Source organism: Balearica regulorum, chromosome 3, assembly GCF_011004875.1.
Source record: "Balearica regulorum gibbericeps isolate bBalReg1 chromosome 3, bBalReg1.pri, whole genome shotgun sequence".
In the NCBI taxonomy this organism is placed as follows: Eukaryota; Metazoa; Chordata; class Aves; order Gruiformes; family Gruidae; genus Balearica; species Balearica regulorum.
In genome coordinates, this window is record NC_046186.1 from 73488638 (window position 1) to 73504219 (window position 15582).

General features: G+C 40.8%; 1 protein-coding gene across 7 annotated transcripts in view; it reads right to left on the reverse strand.

Moving 5' to 3' along the window:
• Positions 1–15582, reverse strand: part of GRM1 (glutamate metabotropic receptor 1) — a 189899-nt gene that overhangs the window by 20360 nt on the left and 153957 nt on the right. For all 7 annotated transcript variants that reach the window (XM_075748463.1, XM_075748465.1, XM_075748460.1 and 4 more), the window contains exon 8: positions 11350–12280. In XM_075748463.1, coding sequence (XP_075604578.1) covers positions 11350–12280 — 931 coding nt within the window. The remainder of the gene's footprint in view (positions 1–11349; positions 12281–15582) is intronic.

Genomic DNA, 15582 nt, shown 5'->3' on the forward strand with positions numbered 1-15582 from the left:
ATCTAATGATTTGCTGCTGAAAGGAACAATTGTCACCCCTGTTCCCCAAACCAGGGCAGCAGGGACACCTTCTCTGGTGCTGACATTAATGTTTATCTGACCTTGAGATTTGGATCAAGGACAATCCAACACTCATTAATTCATTTTTTTTCTTTTTTTTTTTTTCTCTCTGTGAGGTTAATTTTACAGGGTGGAAGAAAACCACATCCTGCATGCCACAAAAGAAGAACCACAGAGCGGAGAAGGAGAGATAACTGAAGCAGTGAGCTAGAAATGGTAAATTGTTTATAATGCAGTAATAGGAAACCTGGAGCTTTTAGTTTTCAAGTGGGCTTTAAAGTGACAAATTGTGTGATTACTTCTAGCTTGCACAATTGTTTGCTGTTTACAGTGATAATGCCTTTTAACCTATGCTTGTCAGGTGTGGGAGGCTGAATGCCAGAGCACATATATGCTCTGAAGAATTAGCTGACTTATTTTGAAATTAAAAAGTCTTTTAACAAATTCAATGTGGAGGCAGATGTTCTATTGATACAATATACTTTCCTTTTCAACCCACGCTTAAAGTGGTTTCTTAGAGTCCTTTGGCATAGCAGAGAACATAACCTGTCTTTGGCCAGGATTATTAGTGACTCTGACAGTGGGTGTCATCTGTGTGGACATTAAATCTGTCATAAAGTCTGTTCTGCAGGCTTCCAGACCTGGGTCTGGAAACCCCAAACAAAGATCTGGTGATGCTGATTTTGCTCTTTCAAAGTCTTTGGGGCACAGAGCTGATAACTGGGAGAACAGAGGAGAACGTGGTCAGATCTCTACTCTGGCTGCGAATGGAACTCAGCATATTTGGGACAGATGGAGAACTGTATCAGAAGGTAAGTGGGGGAAAAAAAAAAAAAACCCAAACCCAAACGTCAAACCATACTAGCTAAAAAAAAAAATCTAAGTCAAGCAGGAAGCAAAGATTGGTATTTTGAAATTATTCACTCTTCCCTTTACAAGCTCTTAAATCACCATAGACAAAAATAAAGAAAAGAAAGTTAGTTGCTCCATTACAAACATCTGTGGGACAGGCATTTAGCAAAGACTACATCCAGATTTTGGACTAAGTAAGTGGTGCATCAGATGTTAGCCTCTGCTTTGCCACACATCGTATCCAGCACCAGTCTCTGCATATTCTGTGTTCTACGAAAGTAATGTGAAGAATGGAAAAATTAGGATGGCATTAAATGTTGTAGGAGGTAGTACAGGTGTTTGTAAATGAATGTGTCTGAATTTGGGGGTATTTTAAGAAAAATGGGCTTCTGCAGGTGCATGGCTACTGTGCTGCGTCCTGTCCCTGGAATAACTGGAACTCAGCTGCTGCTGCTGCTGCTGCTAAGGCACAAATCTGTGCAGGCTGTGGTCTCACAAAGGCTCATGCAGTCAGCAGTGGTTCATCTGTTGGGGCATATGTAAGCTGAAACTGCTTGACTTTTGTTTCCAAAGGTTAGTAAAAGTCCCATTGTCAAAAATACTCCCAGCTCTGGAAGCACAAATAGTGTGGAGGAGCTAACCTGAGCTTTTTCAAAACCATCTTTAGGATAGGGAAGAGCCATGCAGACCATCCTCAATTTACAGTGACAATATAAGTCAGGACAATCTGGTCTTTGTGCCTTGGCATCATCCCGACAAATTTGCTTTAAAACACATTACTGATCAACTGACGGAGCAATGTGCAGGCCTCTTCTCACAGCAAACAAAATGCATGTGCTAGTGTCATCCACCAAGGGCTTTGAAGAAACTTCTCTGATGAAACAGAGCAACGCTGGACTGAGACTAACACTATATAATCAGCATAAAACCCTGCTCAGACAATTTAATTTCTAACAGGGTGGAAAACCATACATGCCTACAGTCCCTTAACAGAGATGGACCATCTTCTCTCTCTAGGGGTGTGATTTGCCTATCAATTACAAAGTCTTGCTACAATTCAGGTGCTCTGTCAGCATGTGTTTGCAGCATCTGCAATTTGGCTTGCAGTGTTTTATTATGTGGGGCATCCCTGAGCAAAGGGGAGCGCTCATCACTGGCAGGGATGAGCTCAGTGGACAAGCTAGAATGTGAGATGCCTTTCACATTGGTGAAGGAGGTAACATCCATGAGTGCTGTCCTCTTCCCGGGCTCTTATGTGCTTGTGTGCACCTAAGCATGAAAAAGGATTAAATAAATTAGCAGTGGTTCTGCATTTCACACTAGGAACTTTGCACTGAATTGTGGGGCTGAATCAAGAATATTTTTCAGCCTACATCTTAATTTGAGGAAAAACCAAACTTTTGTATTAATTGTATATAGACGTTCATAGTGCTTGTGCCATTTTATAGCCTTATACTTTTCTAGAGAATATCAGAGATCCACATGATATCCTTCAGTACCCAAATTTTTGTTCACCTCTAAATTAGCTCAAAGACGTATGAAGTCACAAGGTGGCTCAGAGATCCCTGCAGAATTAACACTTACAGAATAACCTGTGTGTTCATTCTAGCAAGTATTTGTGCATGAATTATCATGTGTTCATGAAATGTCACAACTCTGTCTTTGCTGAGGGGAGGTGAATAACCGAGGCACAGGGCTGAAACATCACACCTTTGAGGATAGGAAGGAGGTAAAAAGCATTCTTGACTTAAAACAATCTTAAAGTAGCCTCTTGGAGACTTGTATTTTAGTTCTTTATTCCATTTCCATTTTAAAATGCTAATTTAAATAAATAAATGGCTATTATGCATTTAAAAATTATATTTTAGACCACTCCTTGCCCCAAACATGGGTTGGTGGGTTTGGTTTTGTTTTTTTTTTTTCCTAAGTATGTGCTTATGAGAGTTGGAGTCTGATTTCTATATGTAATATAGGGAAATATCCAGGCTTTTAGGTGCTTATCTGGATGCAGCCTTCAACACCTATTTATTTACCTGACACTCTTAAAAGGAGATGATTTCTTCCTTATTTTTCTCACAGAGAGAATTCCAACTCAAAAACAATATGTGAGATTGTGGTGCTAAGCAGATAAACATCACTTGCTTATACTTACATGTGAATGCAATTGTTTGTATCACTCACTGCTGAGTTGGTGTATTTTTGTAGCATCCTAACTGGATTGCTATGACTACATTTCAGAATTAAAATGAAATAAATAATATATACAAATACAAAAATACAAAGAAATGTAATATGTGATCCAGTCAAGCAAGAAATTAAATTACAAGTGGTGTCCTTATTCCTGTGTTTTATGCCAAGAGAGATAGGATTTCTGTAGCACTGTGTTTGCTTCCCTTCAGCCAAGAAGCAGAGATTGTGACACATAACTGTAAAGCTCCCCCCTGATCTAGTTGTGTATCTATGCATCATTGTGTTTAAGTATAGAGATTCATTATGCAAAGCTGCCTGGTGCTACAGCAGTGCCCATAAGTAAGACAACATTTTGTGATTCAGCATCCTGAGAGCAGTAAAACAAGAGAGGGAGCTGTAAAGCAAAGTTCGTTGGGAGTCCTTTGGTAAGAACCAGGCTGCACTCGGACATCATTCCTTGGGTTTATGGCTTGCCAAAATCCCCTGGGAGAACAGAGTTGTGAATATCCATGAAAAGAAAGTGTCAAAACTGCCCTGGACTGGGAACTTCTGAGAAAGGAAGGAATTACATAAAACCTTACACAACAGCCCTTTCACCTAACAGGACCATCCAAATAAAATGTGGCTCTGACTGGTGACAGAGAAGCAGAAGTCTGGAAGGGAGCCCAGGTGCAGGTACTGTGCCCTTTTAAACTAATTCAATATAACCTGGCTTTTGTCTGAGAGGGGTTTATCCCCGCTGCTCTCGCTGGGAGGCTGCTGCAGAACCTCATTGCTTTTCTTATTTCTCTTAAATGTAGTCGCTGGCAGCCTCTGTTTGCTCACAGAAGGAAATCCAGATGAATAGGCCTAAACTGCCAGACCTCTTGGCTTTTGCTTGATGACAGTCGTCCCAATCATGTTGGATATCTGTTCCTGCCCCTTCTCCTCAGCTTGCCGTGTAATTGCTTATGCATGGGCTGGGATTCCTTTAGCTGGGATAATTTGCAAGGAAAACTTACAGTGCCTTATGCAGCCTTGCCCCTTATTTCTCATTAGAAGAAAAAAGTAAATTTTCTATCTCCAGACTGGTTATATTGCATATATAGACACAGGTACACAATCTGGTATGTAATTTGTATACACATTTGCTATGCCTAGTTTTTAAATAAATATGATTTTTAGTATTCATTTAAATAAATAGAAAGGATGTAAGTGTGGAAATGACATCTCAGAGTTATTTATCACCTATTCTGTTCTTTTTTTGGTGCATGGGACAGAACTACATCATATCTATTAAAGCAAATGCAAATTCAAGGCTATGGAGGACAATATTAGATATAACTACATGGCTCAAATTTAATGGGCAACCTGCAGCAGGGCTAGAAGAAATCACTATTAGATTATCAAGTTTCAGACTCCCTTATTTTGTTTTTCTTTCCAATTCTTTAACATCAATTGTAAGAGTCCCTTTGGAAGCATGTAACTGTCTTCTGGGAGTTTTAAATATTCACTTAAATCAATATACTGACAAGGACTGAACAGCTTGACTGAGTTTGGTGAATTTTCTTATTTGAAATTCACAACACATACAGGAGAGAACTGGGTAAGAGCTGTACCTGTCACAGTGCTATGTGTCCACAAAATCATTAATGCTTTAAGCCCAGTAAATAGCCCAGCAGAGCCAGCAAACGTACCAACTGCTGAGAGAGAGATGTTTGGCATTAAAACCTTCAGCTCTTCTTGTAAGCATACAAGATGCTTTCCCAAAAATGCACTGCAACCTCAGAAAAGCGTGAAGGACCATACCACATACAGAAGCTACACTGCAAACGCCAGGGAGGGCTCCGATGGAGAGATGAGTCGGGCCAGGGCAGGGTACCACATGCCTTCCCCATGACAGCTGTGGCACCAGGGAGCCATGCCAGAGCTGCCACATCTCCTTCCACACTGCGAAGGAAGCAGACTCCTCCATGATGCACCCTTGGTGGGATGCAAGACTTTACAGAGTCAGCACCGAAACCAGAGTCTGGACGCCACCATTTTATTGCTAGGTTACTGGAGAGATCAGACATGCAAGGACAAAGAAATGATCTAAATAAACAACCTAACCTGTCCTGTGTAATTTTTTCCTACTTTTTTTTTTCTTTTCCCACTTGGTGGTGTTTTTTTTTAATCCTTGTATTATTTCCCACTTGCAGGATCTTACAACCTTTCCGCTGTTTCAAAACTCTCTTCCTTAACATGCCTCCACCCTCTGGGGTAAGCCTCAGCAGGATGGATCTGCAGGCCCAGCAAGTTTAAAGACCTTCTTGAAAGTGCCTTGGAATTTGGCAAAATTGGAATCTGTAACAGTAAAAATAAAGAGCTGTCTTTGTGTATGCAATACTACCACAGGACATGAGAAGTTTACCCACTGCATCAACTTTCTAAATTGTAAAGCAAGCTAGCCTACCACTTCCTATTAGATTCTGCTGTTGTCTCTATACTGGTTTGGCAATCCTGTAAGAAGATAAAACTACACCAGACAGTGATCTGTGATCTGTACAACAAGCATTTAAAGATAATTCTTACATGCTTCAGGCTAGGTGTCACAATTTAGGACCAAAGAAAGTACTTAATATATGTAGACTTCTCAGATTGGACTCATGTCCTGAAGTGCAGGAGTTTAACAATATATTCTCTTTTATAGGCGAAGGTACAGTGGTGACTAGTTATTATTAATCCTGCTTGCACTTTCCACTAAATCTTCTGGTTTCAGATCTTTTGATGCATTTCAACTAGACAGAGTGAAATACTCCCTGTGCGGCTGTGCCAGGTTGAGATTGGTTTTGTTCGATTTCACACACTTTGGCCTGCAGAGGTCAGGACAAAAGCCTTTGTTTTACTTACATTAGAAGTGTTTTCATGTCTTCCGTTCACACTTCTCTCCCCTCCCCCCTTGCTTCCATAACCCCCTGCTTAAAGATAGTGTATTGACTGCATGGAGTAGTAACGTGAGAGTGAGAAGAGGGAATACTGAGCATCTCTTCCTACAACAAGGCACTCAAGTTGGAACAAGCAAGAGGCTGTAAAAGATCTGCATTTGTATGACTGCCACTGAACATGCTGCACATTTACTCTCCGTTTCTGAAGCTCCAGCTCTTGCCATGCTGCACTGTGCATTTGCCTCCTCCCACCATCATGAAAAAACAGTGAAACAAAATGTCCTGCCTTCTGGATGTACTTATGCTAAGATTCCCCTCACTGTGTGCCTGTGGGAGGCTTTGAAAAAGAAGGAACTGAGAAGCCCAAAAGCCTTTGTGGACTGGGAGTCGCCAAGTGAAATGAGTCCCGGAAAAACACGGCATGTCAGCACAGCTTGATCAAGATGAAATGGCAACTCAGCAAGTCAGTTTAAAGAGAAAGAGTAACTTAAGAATACCTGGAGATAATTTTATAACTGGCAAGACAAAAAACCAGATGGTTCCCTATGCCATGGTAAAGGAACAGACACGTGTTACTAGAAGTAGCTGAGAAACCTGATTCCTAGTTAAAAAACTGTAGGTAGGGTCCGAGTACAGAGGGGGAGAGGATGAAGAACAGGAACAGGGTCCTGTAAAGGAAGTAGAGAGAACATACTAGAGGATGTTGGGTTGCCCGACACTTTTTACTGAAATAAAACAAAGTCATTTTGAGAGATCCTTGGCCCAGGTGACTGCCTGGACACTGCTTAGAGTGGACACCTCTGAGAGCAGCCTAGGGGCATGGACTGCCAAAACATGTAAAAAGGATAAAGAAAAAGTACATGTTTGGAAATATCTGAAAATAGCCATTCATAGCTGAGACAGCTGGAGGAAAAATAATTGAATGCAAATATATTAAAATTACAAGGGAGGAAGCAGTTGGCTTTCACATTAATGTGGAGTCCTGGCCACTCAGTGAGTCTTGCTATTTGGCCTTCCTATCAACTCAAATTTTGCTACACAATTTATGTTGACAACTAAATCCTTACCTGCTCTGATTCAAAATGCACTAAAATGGTGTCCAGACCTGGGTTCTCAACCATAAATTTAAAATCATTTTTATTTGAAGTGTGTGTGTGTGTGTGTGGAGTATAGAAAAGCAACGCAGCAGACCTGCAGGCTGCAGGCTTGGCTCCAGCCTCCTGCACATTAAGTAAGGTCCATTTGAAGCATTGGCCGGAGAATGTGTTTCCTGAACCCTCCTCAAGATCAGCATCTTCAATGTCACTGGTTATTTTTTCTGCACACAGTACAGAAAGGAGCATTGATTCCTCAGGGAAGCAATCATACAGGCACGGTACAGGAGAGCTGCTCTTCAAGCTGATTGAACCTCATAGACCAAAGTAACATTTATGGTCAAGAACCAGGCTAATGATCACACCAAGATCCATATCCAAAAGTTAAAAACTTAGAGCTGGAAAAAAAAATAATTAAAAAGATTCTCCTAAAAAATGCTGCTGTGTCATCATCCTGTAACAGCCAGGATCTCATAATGTCATCAAGCAGCAAACTCAAACAATAAATGTCCCCTCAAAGCTTCAATAAAAGCAGCAGATATCACTCTCTCTCAATCTCCCCTGATGGAACTGTTCCATTTTTTATAAATATTTAAATATTCATTTGACAAGAGACTGACAGTAGCTCAGTACCAAGACACTCACGAGGGATCTCTCAGACCCAGATTCAAGTTTTCTCACAGAATAATACAAAGTATTTCTCTAGGGTTTGCATCAGGATTTTTTCTCTGTTCCAGGACAGATTGCTGGTCAAGAACAGAGAGAAAGTAGGAGACTTGCCCTGGGACAATACATACTCCGGTTATAAGGTGTTCACCTGGGAAGTGAAGGAAATGCTCTTAACCTAAGTGAGTGGCTTAACTAATGGCTATTGGGGTAAAGTCCCTCACACCTTCCCAATGCCTTCATCCTTCCATGGGAAAAAAAGAAAGTCCCCCTGGCCCAGAGAGGATCCCTGCCATCAAAGCCCAATTCTATGAAACATTTTGAGAGGCCAGAATTTTCTGATATTCCACTGAAGAGTTCCCAGACAGCTCTATTTGAAACAATGCTAGCTGTAATTGCTTGGAGTTTAATTCAACCAAGTAAGACAGAGTTCAAACACTCATGATGGCACATAGCATTTTTAGAGTGCAACAGATCAGTAAAGGCAGTGTGCTTTGTTATTCAAGTGAAGACCAATGTTACTAAACAATTTATTTTCATTGGAACTTTGTTGGTAATGCAGCTGGGACAGACATTTTTCAAGAGGATTTTCTGACCTCTATATCAGCACCAGATGTAGATGAAGGTTTTGAATCGACTAATAGATCCTGTGTTAATAGACTTCTCTGGTTAATTCTTTTGCTCTACTTTAGGAAGGAGAAAGGAAGAGTGGCTTGGCTTGCTCTAGTCCCCAAGCTATACTAGTTAAACTAACAGCACAACATTGCATGTGAGAGCTTTATTAAGGCTTATATAAGTTTGACTTGTCCTTGTAAATGTAAACTAGTTTCCATTTTTAAAACTAACTTAATGTAACACTATATCTGCACACCAACTTAATTTAGATGTATGCCACTTTTCTGTTTAGGAATTGGAATTCACTGGATTAGCAGAGAAGGATTAGATTCACTGGATTAGAGAGGTTTGATACAGAGAGGAAAAGAGAGATGAAAATTGAAAAGTAGAAAAAGAAAAACAAGCTAGGAAGAGAGAGAAGAGATAACAAGAAAATGGATAGAAAGCTGTTGTAAGACAGCTGGAAAATCAATCTTTTGAGTGAAGCACTGCTGGCCACTTACAGACAGAAAAATGTAGCCATGGGGAGGGACAATTACAGAATCAACTAGTAGAGCAACATACTCAGGGATCTGAATTACTGAAGAAAAAAAAAGGTCAAATAAATCCCAGCTTTTGATAGGAAATGAAAAAAATGTTGAAAATCAACCTGGAGGCCATTCCTGTGGGCATTAAGCATGTTCCAGCAGTTTCAAGTCTTGTTTCAGAAAGGACCTGGCTACACATTTGAGTTTATCCAGGTGCTTCACAGGTTCCAGTAAATTCTACTTTTTCCTTCTTCGTTTCTTTGGTGACTCATAGTTCTTTATTTGTGTCAGTGCAATGTCCTCACAAGCTTTGCAATGGACTCTGCTAGGAGCTAAAATACCTTCCAAAGCCCTGAAATGGATTTTTGTGCTGTCTTGTGACTTTATTTCCAAAGCTGCATGTTTGTATAGTACACTGCTTTCAGTTCTTCATGCCCATGTCCAGAGAAGTTTGCTGTCCTTCATCAGCAAGCCTAGCATGCCTCCACATCTGGGCTGGTTTAGGTGAAGAACATAGCAGTAACTGCACAAGAGGTTTAGGTCAGAGGTTGGGATTTTGCTGTGTAAAAGATCTAGATGCTTGAGCTGAGACAAAAAAGCATAGTAACTAGCTGTACATGTATTCGTTTAGAAGAGCACTTTAGAACTCTAGGGATGTTTTGCTTCATACCACTAACACGGGCTCAACAGAGAGGTCAAGAAAATCTTGACTAAAATTGTGCAACAAACCGATTGCTAAAAAGCTCAGGTAAGCCCTGTTGGCTTCTTAAGGTGACAATGCAGAGGAGGAAGTTCAGTTTTTGGACAGAATGAAATATTTTCTCATAGTATGAATTGTATCCTAAATATATTGCATTTGGATCTTTAAAGTTTGGGGGTTTTTTTGTGAAAGTAGAACAGTAAGCACAACAAAGAATTAGTTACTAAGTTCCTCATGATCTAAAATACTCAATACTCCTTTTTTTTGTCAGACATCATCTTAAAGATACCAACAGCATTAGCCAGAGACTACGCTGCAGAGACACCACAGTAGTTTCTTACAGACATGTGAGATCCCATCAAACTTCCACAGAGTCAGAGGAAGGTGGATCAGGCTCCATCTTTCTGTTTGCATGGAATTCAAGCTCTTGAGCTACAGAGATTTTTGCCCGTCTCCATGCATGGAAGTTCCCAGGGCTGCCTGCCACTCCCAGCTCCCTCTCTGACTAGCTCAAGAGCTGGCAGTCTTATCGAGGCCTCCATGGCACACTGAGCTGTATATTTGGGTTACATATGTCTCCATTGCCTTCTTTTCTGACCCCCTGTCTGGCAGCAAAATAGAAAGTATTGAAGTAACATAAAGGCAAAATTGATCACAGCATGGGTTTTCTACAGTATTACTTCCATCCTTATCTCTTCCATCTCCAGGACATATGAAAACGGTTCTTATGCAAACTGAATCGAAACCAACTTGAGTGACTCAGAGAAACCTGCAGATCCCAAAGAGCTGGAAATTAACTGAATTTTAATTCTATCAGGAAGCTTAGAAATACAGACTTCACTGGTTCTTTATTATTTTGATAATTTTTTTTAATTGGGACAAAAATAATCTAAGCTCATGTCTAGCCCTATGGTGCTTCTTTAAAGATTAAAAAGCAATAAGATAATGAAGAATGCAAATGTTCAGACAGCTGCTCACAGGGAGATGCTGTTTGAAGTAACAGTTCTCTCTCCCCCTCTGCTGCAGCTGGGTCGTTTTTAATTATTAGCAAGGATAATAACAGGTTCAGTAGATGTGGATGCAAGTTCATTTTCACCATCAGTTGACTTCTGCAACTTTCGCACCAACACTGGGTTTGACAACACGGACAAGTTTACACTAATGATGATTAAGTGTATTGCTCATAATTCTGAATATTAAATAGAGCATAGGGGTAGTATGAATGATGCTTTTGGATCACAATCATGAGGACTGTCACAAAACACCACCTTAAAAATTAACGTTCAATCCCCAGCTTTTACACACACATCCCAGTGGCCTTAGACAAGTACACATTTTACAACCACTCAGACGTAGATTTCTGATCCCCTTTCCCAAAAGGCTACAATAGCACCTCAGTTTGAACATAATGCAGAGCAACTGCATGAGATCCCCGTCACATGCACGGAGAGATGGGAGAAGCTGCAAATGGAGCTTGGTTACTCTGCCACTGCCTGCCCTGCCCCAGAGGCAGAGGGACTTGTGTAATGGGCTGCCTTTAGAGCAGGAGAGAAATAAGCAGCAACATGTCAATATCCATCTAAGGCTTAGGTCTAAAGGATCTTTTCCACCTTTTCTGCTACGTGTGAGATGAAAAACTGTTACATACCTTACTATTCAGCAGACTATGGTCAACCAAGAGAGGATGGCAAAGAGAGGGACATATACAGATAGACATGTACCTGCGGTCAATCACTTACTTTGGATTTCCGGCCCCTGGCTTCTTTCTCCGGAATATGTTGAGGAAAGTGTTGGACTTGCAAGGTGCCTTGCCGTCCCCGACATGCATACGCACCACATCTGAGGTGGTGAAGGCACTGCGGACATTCCTCTCAGGCTTGGCTATGATGATGTACATTTTAGGAGTGAACATGCACCCCAGTGCCACTGTCACGCTCAGGCTCACTGCAAAACAGGTGGTGATGATCTTGTAGTTGCTCCCAAAATAGATAGGCACAAAGGCCAGCCAGATGATACAAGTGGTGTACATGGTGAATGCAATGTACTTGGCCTCATTGAAATTGGCAGGCACATTGCGAGTCTTGAAGGCATAGTACGTGCAGCTCATGATGAGGAGTCCATTGTAGCCCACAGGAGCCACGACGCCTAGGTTGCTGGTGTTGCAGATAAGGTAAACTTCCTTAATGCTGGGGTAGGAGAGGATGGGCATCGGGGGCTCCAGGATGATCAGCGTGATCACCAGTGTCAGCTGCACGCTGATCAAAATGGAGGCAATGACCACTTGGGCCCATGCGCTCATGAAACGTGGCTTGCGGGTACAGATCTTCTTTTTGCTGCCTGCCAGGATGCGTGCGATGCGGTTGGTTTTGGTCACAAGGGCAGAATAGCACATGGCAGAGGAGAGACCCACCAGAAGGCGCTGAAGGTAGCAGGACGTCGTGGTGGGTTTAGCTATAAGGGTGAAAGGGCAAACATAACCCAGAAAGATGCCAGCAAGGATAATGTAGCAGAGCTCCCGGCTGGAGGATTTGACAACAGGGGTGTCCCTGTAGAGCACAAAAATAAGGGTGACAAACATGGTGACCAGGATTCCCAGGCAGGAAAAGACCACAGCCACAATAGACTCTATATTGCTCCACTGGAGGTACTTTACAGGGATGGGTTCACAGCCTGCAGTGAACAGAAAAGAAACAGAGTGTTAGAAAGGTAGCTACCTGAAAAAAGAACTGTTTTTTTCTCACTCCCCGTATAACCCAAACATTAGCTTATGCCTATGTGCCATGGATTCTTAAAATCATTGCACGAAGGAGTGAACTGCAGCATGGAAAAGTATGGATGAAATATGTTCAGAAAAGTCGTCAGTTTTGGGTGTCCCAAACATTTGCTTATGATGCTACAAAGGGAAATGAGATTTGGAAATTTTGTCATGATTTTTCTTCAGATACCTGCTGACAAACCCAGCATATCAAAAGCAGAGCTGGGACTAGAAGCCAGACAAACTCAGCACCATCCCTGCATTTCAGCAGGGAAAGGATTGTTACAAATCAGAATGGGTAGGTTTTTGACCTCCTCAAATTAACTTATTTTAATCTTTATCAAAATCCCTATAACTTGACCAACTACATTTTTGTAAAGGTGATTTTATAAATCATAGAAATTAATTAGAGATCTATGGGCAGAAAAACAGGAATAAATCCAAAGTTGTAATGGGACTACACCATAGATACTGTACCTTCTTAGTATATTTCTGCTTTTTTTTCTCTTCACATTACCTTATTCTCAGTTTGCCAAACCCTCTGCTCATTTTTTTTCTGCTAAATAATGTAATTTAATTTTCATGGAAAAGCCAAACCTACAAAATATGCATGCCTTCAAAAAATAACTGGAAACACTCTTCTTTATGACTGGTACAGATGTGTAAACATAGGTGTCAGTTAAGTGCTCTCTCCCACGTTCAACTTAAAGGAGTCTCTGGTTACCTTCCTCACTGTGCTTAAGATGTAATACCAGCAATAAACATTACAGAGAAAATAAAATCCTTTGTGTTAATAGGATGTTATGGTTGTGAAGCTGAGTTACTGAAAACTTTCATTCTGGCATCTCCTAATTTCTGTTCTTGACTTAATAGTGCCAAAATGCTTTTAACATGTTTCTGTATCCCAAGGTAAGTATCCACAGCCTCTTCTACTTCTTGTTTCTGTCCTCCATCAGTTTCCCTTGCACCCAGATCACCTTTTGTGCCTTTCTCCCACCTCTGAAATACCTCTCCTCCCAGTCCCTCACCATCCTCATCTCAGTTCAGTTTTTTCCTAGCCAGTCACCTCTCCACCCAGATGTCTCCCTTATGAACAATGCTGGTCCAGCTTTCCATGTCCTGGATGGGCTGCTCATCACTTCTGCCTGTCTGGGTTGGCGGACATGACTGAGAAGAGTGGGGAAAAGGTGGTGGTGTCAGTGAGCTTGTAAGAGAGGCATTTTTTTTTACTCTCAGTTCTGCTGCTAAATCTTAGCAAGGACCCTGATATTGTGATGAGCAAAAGTCGTGCTCAGCCCCTTCCTCCTCAGTATGGAGTATACCTGCAGAAACCATCCTCTAAAAGCTTCAGACGTCCACAGTTTTGCTCAATTTGTATGCGTCTTCCACAAGGTGACACAAAATGACCAACTGATATCTCTACCAAAATGTAAAGTCCTTCCTTCCAAATATAGGAGAAGTAAGCAGAGGTATGGATCAGGGTTGAACAGTTTTACTGTAACCTCATTTTGAGAAATAGAAGAAAAAATGTTTTTTGTTGAAATTAAAAAAAATCAGCCTGAGGCAAAGTCCTGACATGGAAAAATTCTGTTTGAACTTTTAATGTCTACCAGTGTCATATGAACTGAAAGAATGTCTTATAACTCTGTACTCTGTCTCTAAGAGTACTGTGCTGACTTAACAACAGGTAATGCTTACTTAATTACAGGTAATGAACAAAACCAATAGAAATGACAGTATCTGCAACTGGAGGTCTTATTTTATAAAGAAAAGGAATTCTGTTTTGCTCAAAGTGGTCTGTTCAAGACTGAGATAGGCGAGGAAACCCGTTCTTCCGACAAGTATTTTTATGGTGAAATATGAAGGGAAAGCTTTTTATTAGAAGTGGGAACCTCTGGCCATTGGCCACAGCAGCCCTGAGTGGAAGTTGGCTCCTTCTTTCATTTAATAAAAGACTAAGAATCAGAAGCTCCTGCTTATTGACTAATACATACAAAGCTCTTCTTAAGCAAGAAGCCAGTCTGTGGTTGCTGGACAGGTTAAGTTTCAATGCGGGGTTTAAGCTTAGTAACATCAAGCCACACTCGTTCCATCTTAAACGATATTTTCAGAGCCTTAGCCCTGATTCAGCATGGTAGTTAAGCCTATTGATTGCTTTAAGCTTATCCTGTGTAAGGTCTTAGAAATCTGTTTCATTAAATCAGTGTAATTCCTGTGCACCAGAAAGCCCCAAGAGCCACATGTGCTACAAACATTGCAAAAAGCTGCTTGCACTGCTTATATCAGCAAACAGTTGTTGGTTGTCAGCACCTGTGAAGGTGGGTCATTTCCCAGCTAGGAGAAAGTGGGCTAGGGAACCTTGTTGAGACAGGGGGAGGATACCTAGGAAATGATGTACTTACAAATGTGAAAAAAAAAAAAAAGGCAGCACAAAAATCACCCAAAAACCCCACAACTAACCCAAACCTCAAAAAATCACAGAATTAGTGGCAAAAGCTTCACCGTTAAACATTTCTAATAAAAAGCTGTTTGATAGCTTTCATCTATTTTCCCTGCACTTTAACCATGAATTATTTCCTAGAGCAGAAGGCTAATCAATTTTTATTTTTTTTTAATAATAATCATATGCAAGGCCAATGAGACAATCCAGGATGTTTTCTGAGGTCAGTAACACATCCCAGGTAACTGATGGCCCCAAACCTTTATGATGCATTTCATAACAACTCTACAAAACTTCCTGTCCTATCTTGTTTTAGCGCTAATTTAAGATGATTTATGTAAACTGGGTTTACTAGCTTGACATTTGTTCTTCTTATATTAGATTCTGATGCTATAAAAGATATCTCTTCTTGGCACAAGGCCTTACGATTCTGGTTTTAGCAACTATTTGTCCAGTCAGATTTTTATAATCTGTGGTGAGAAATCCTTTGTGCCTGCTGATTCCACTTCACTGAACAAATATTTAGGGGAAGCAATCTAAAAAAAAAAATTTAAAAATGTACATTTAAAATAAAATTAAAATGTCAGGAAAGAATTGCTGAGCAACAGAGACTGATTTCAGATGGAGAGAATGAGCACCTTGAAAAGCATGTCTTAGGAAATGAGTTAGTATGTGCTTCATGTTTTTTAAAGGAACTAAGGATTTTAGAGCGCCCATCTGTGATGGAAAATACGACTAAAACTGCATACATGTTTAGCACTTAAAATTTAAGGCAAA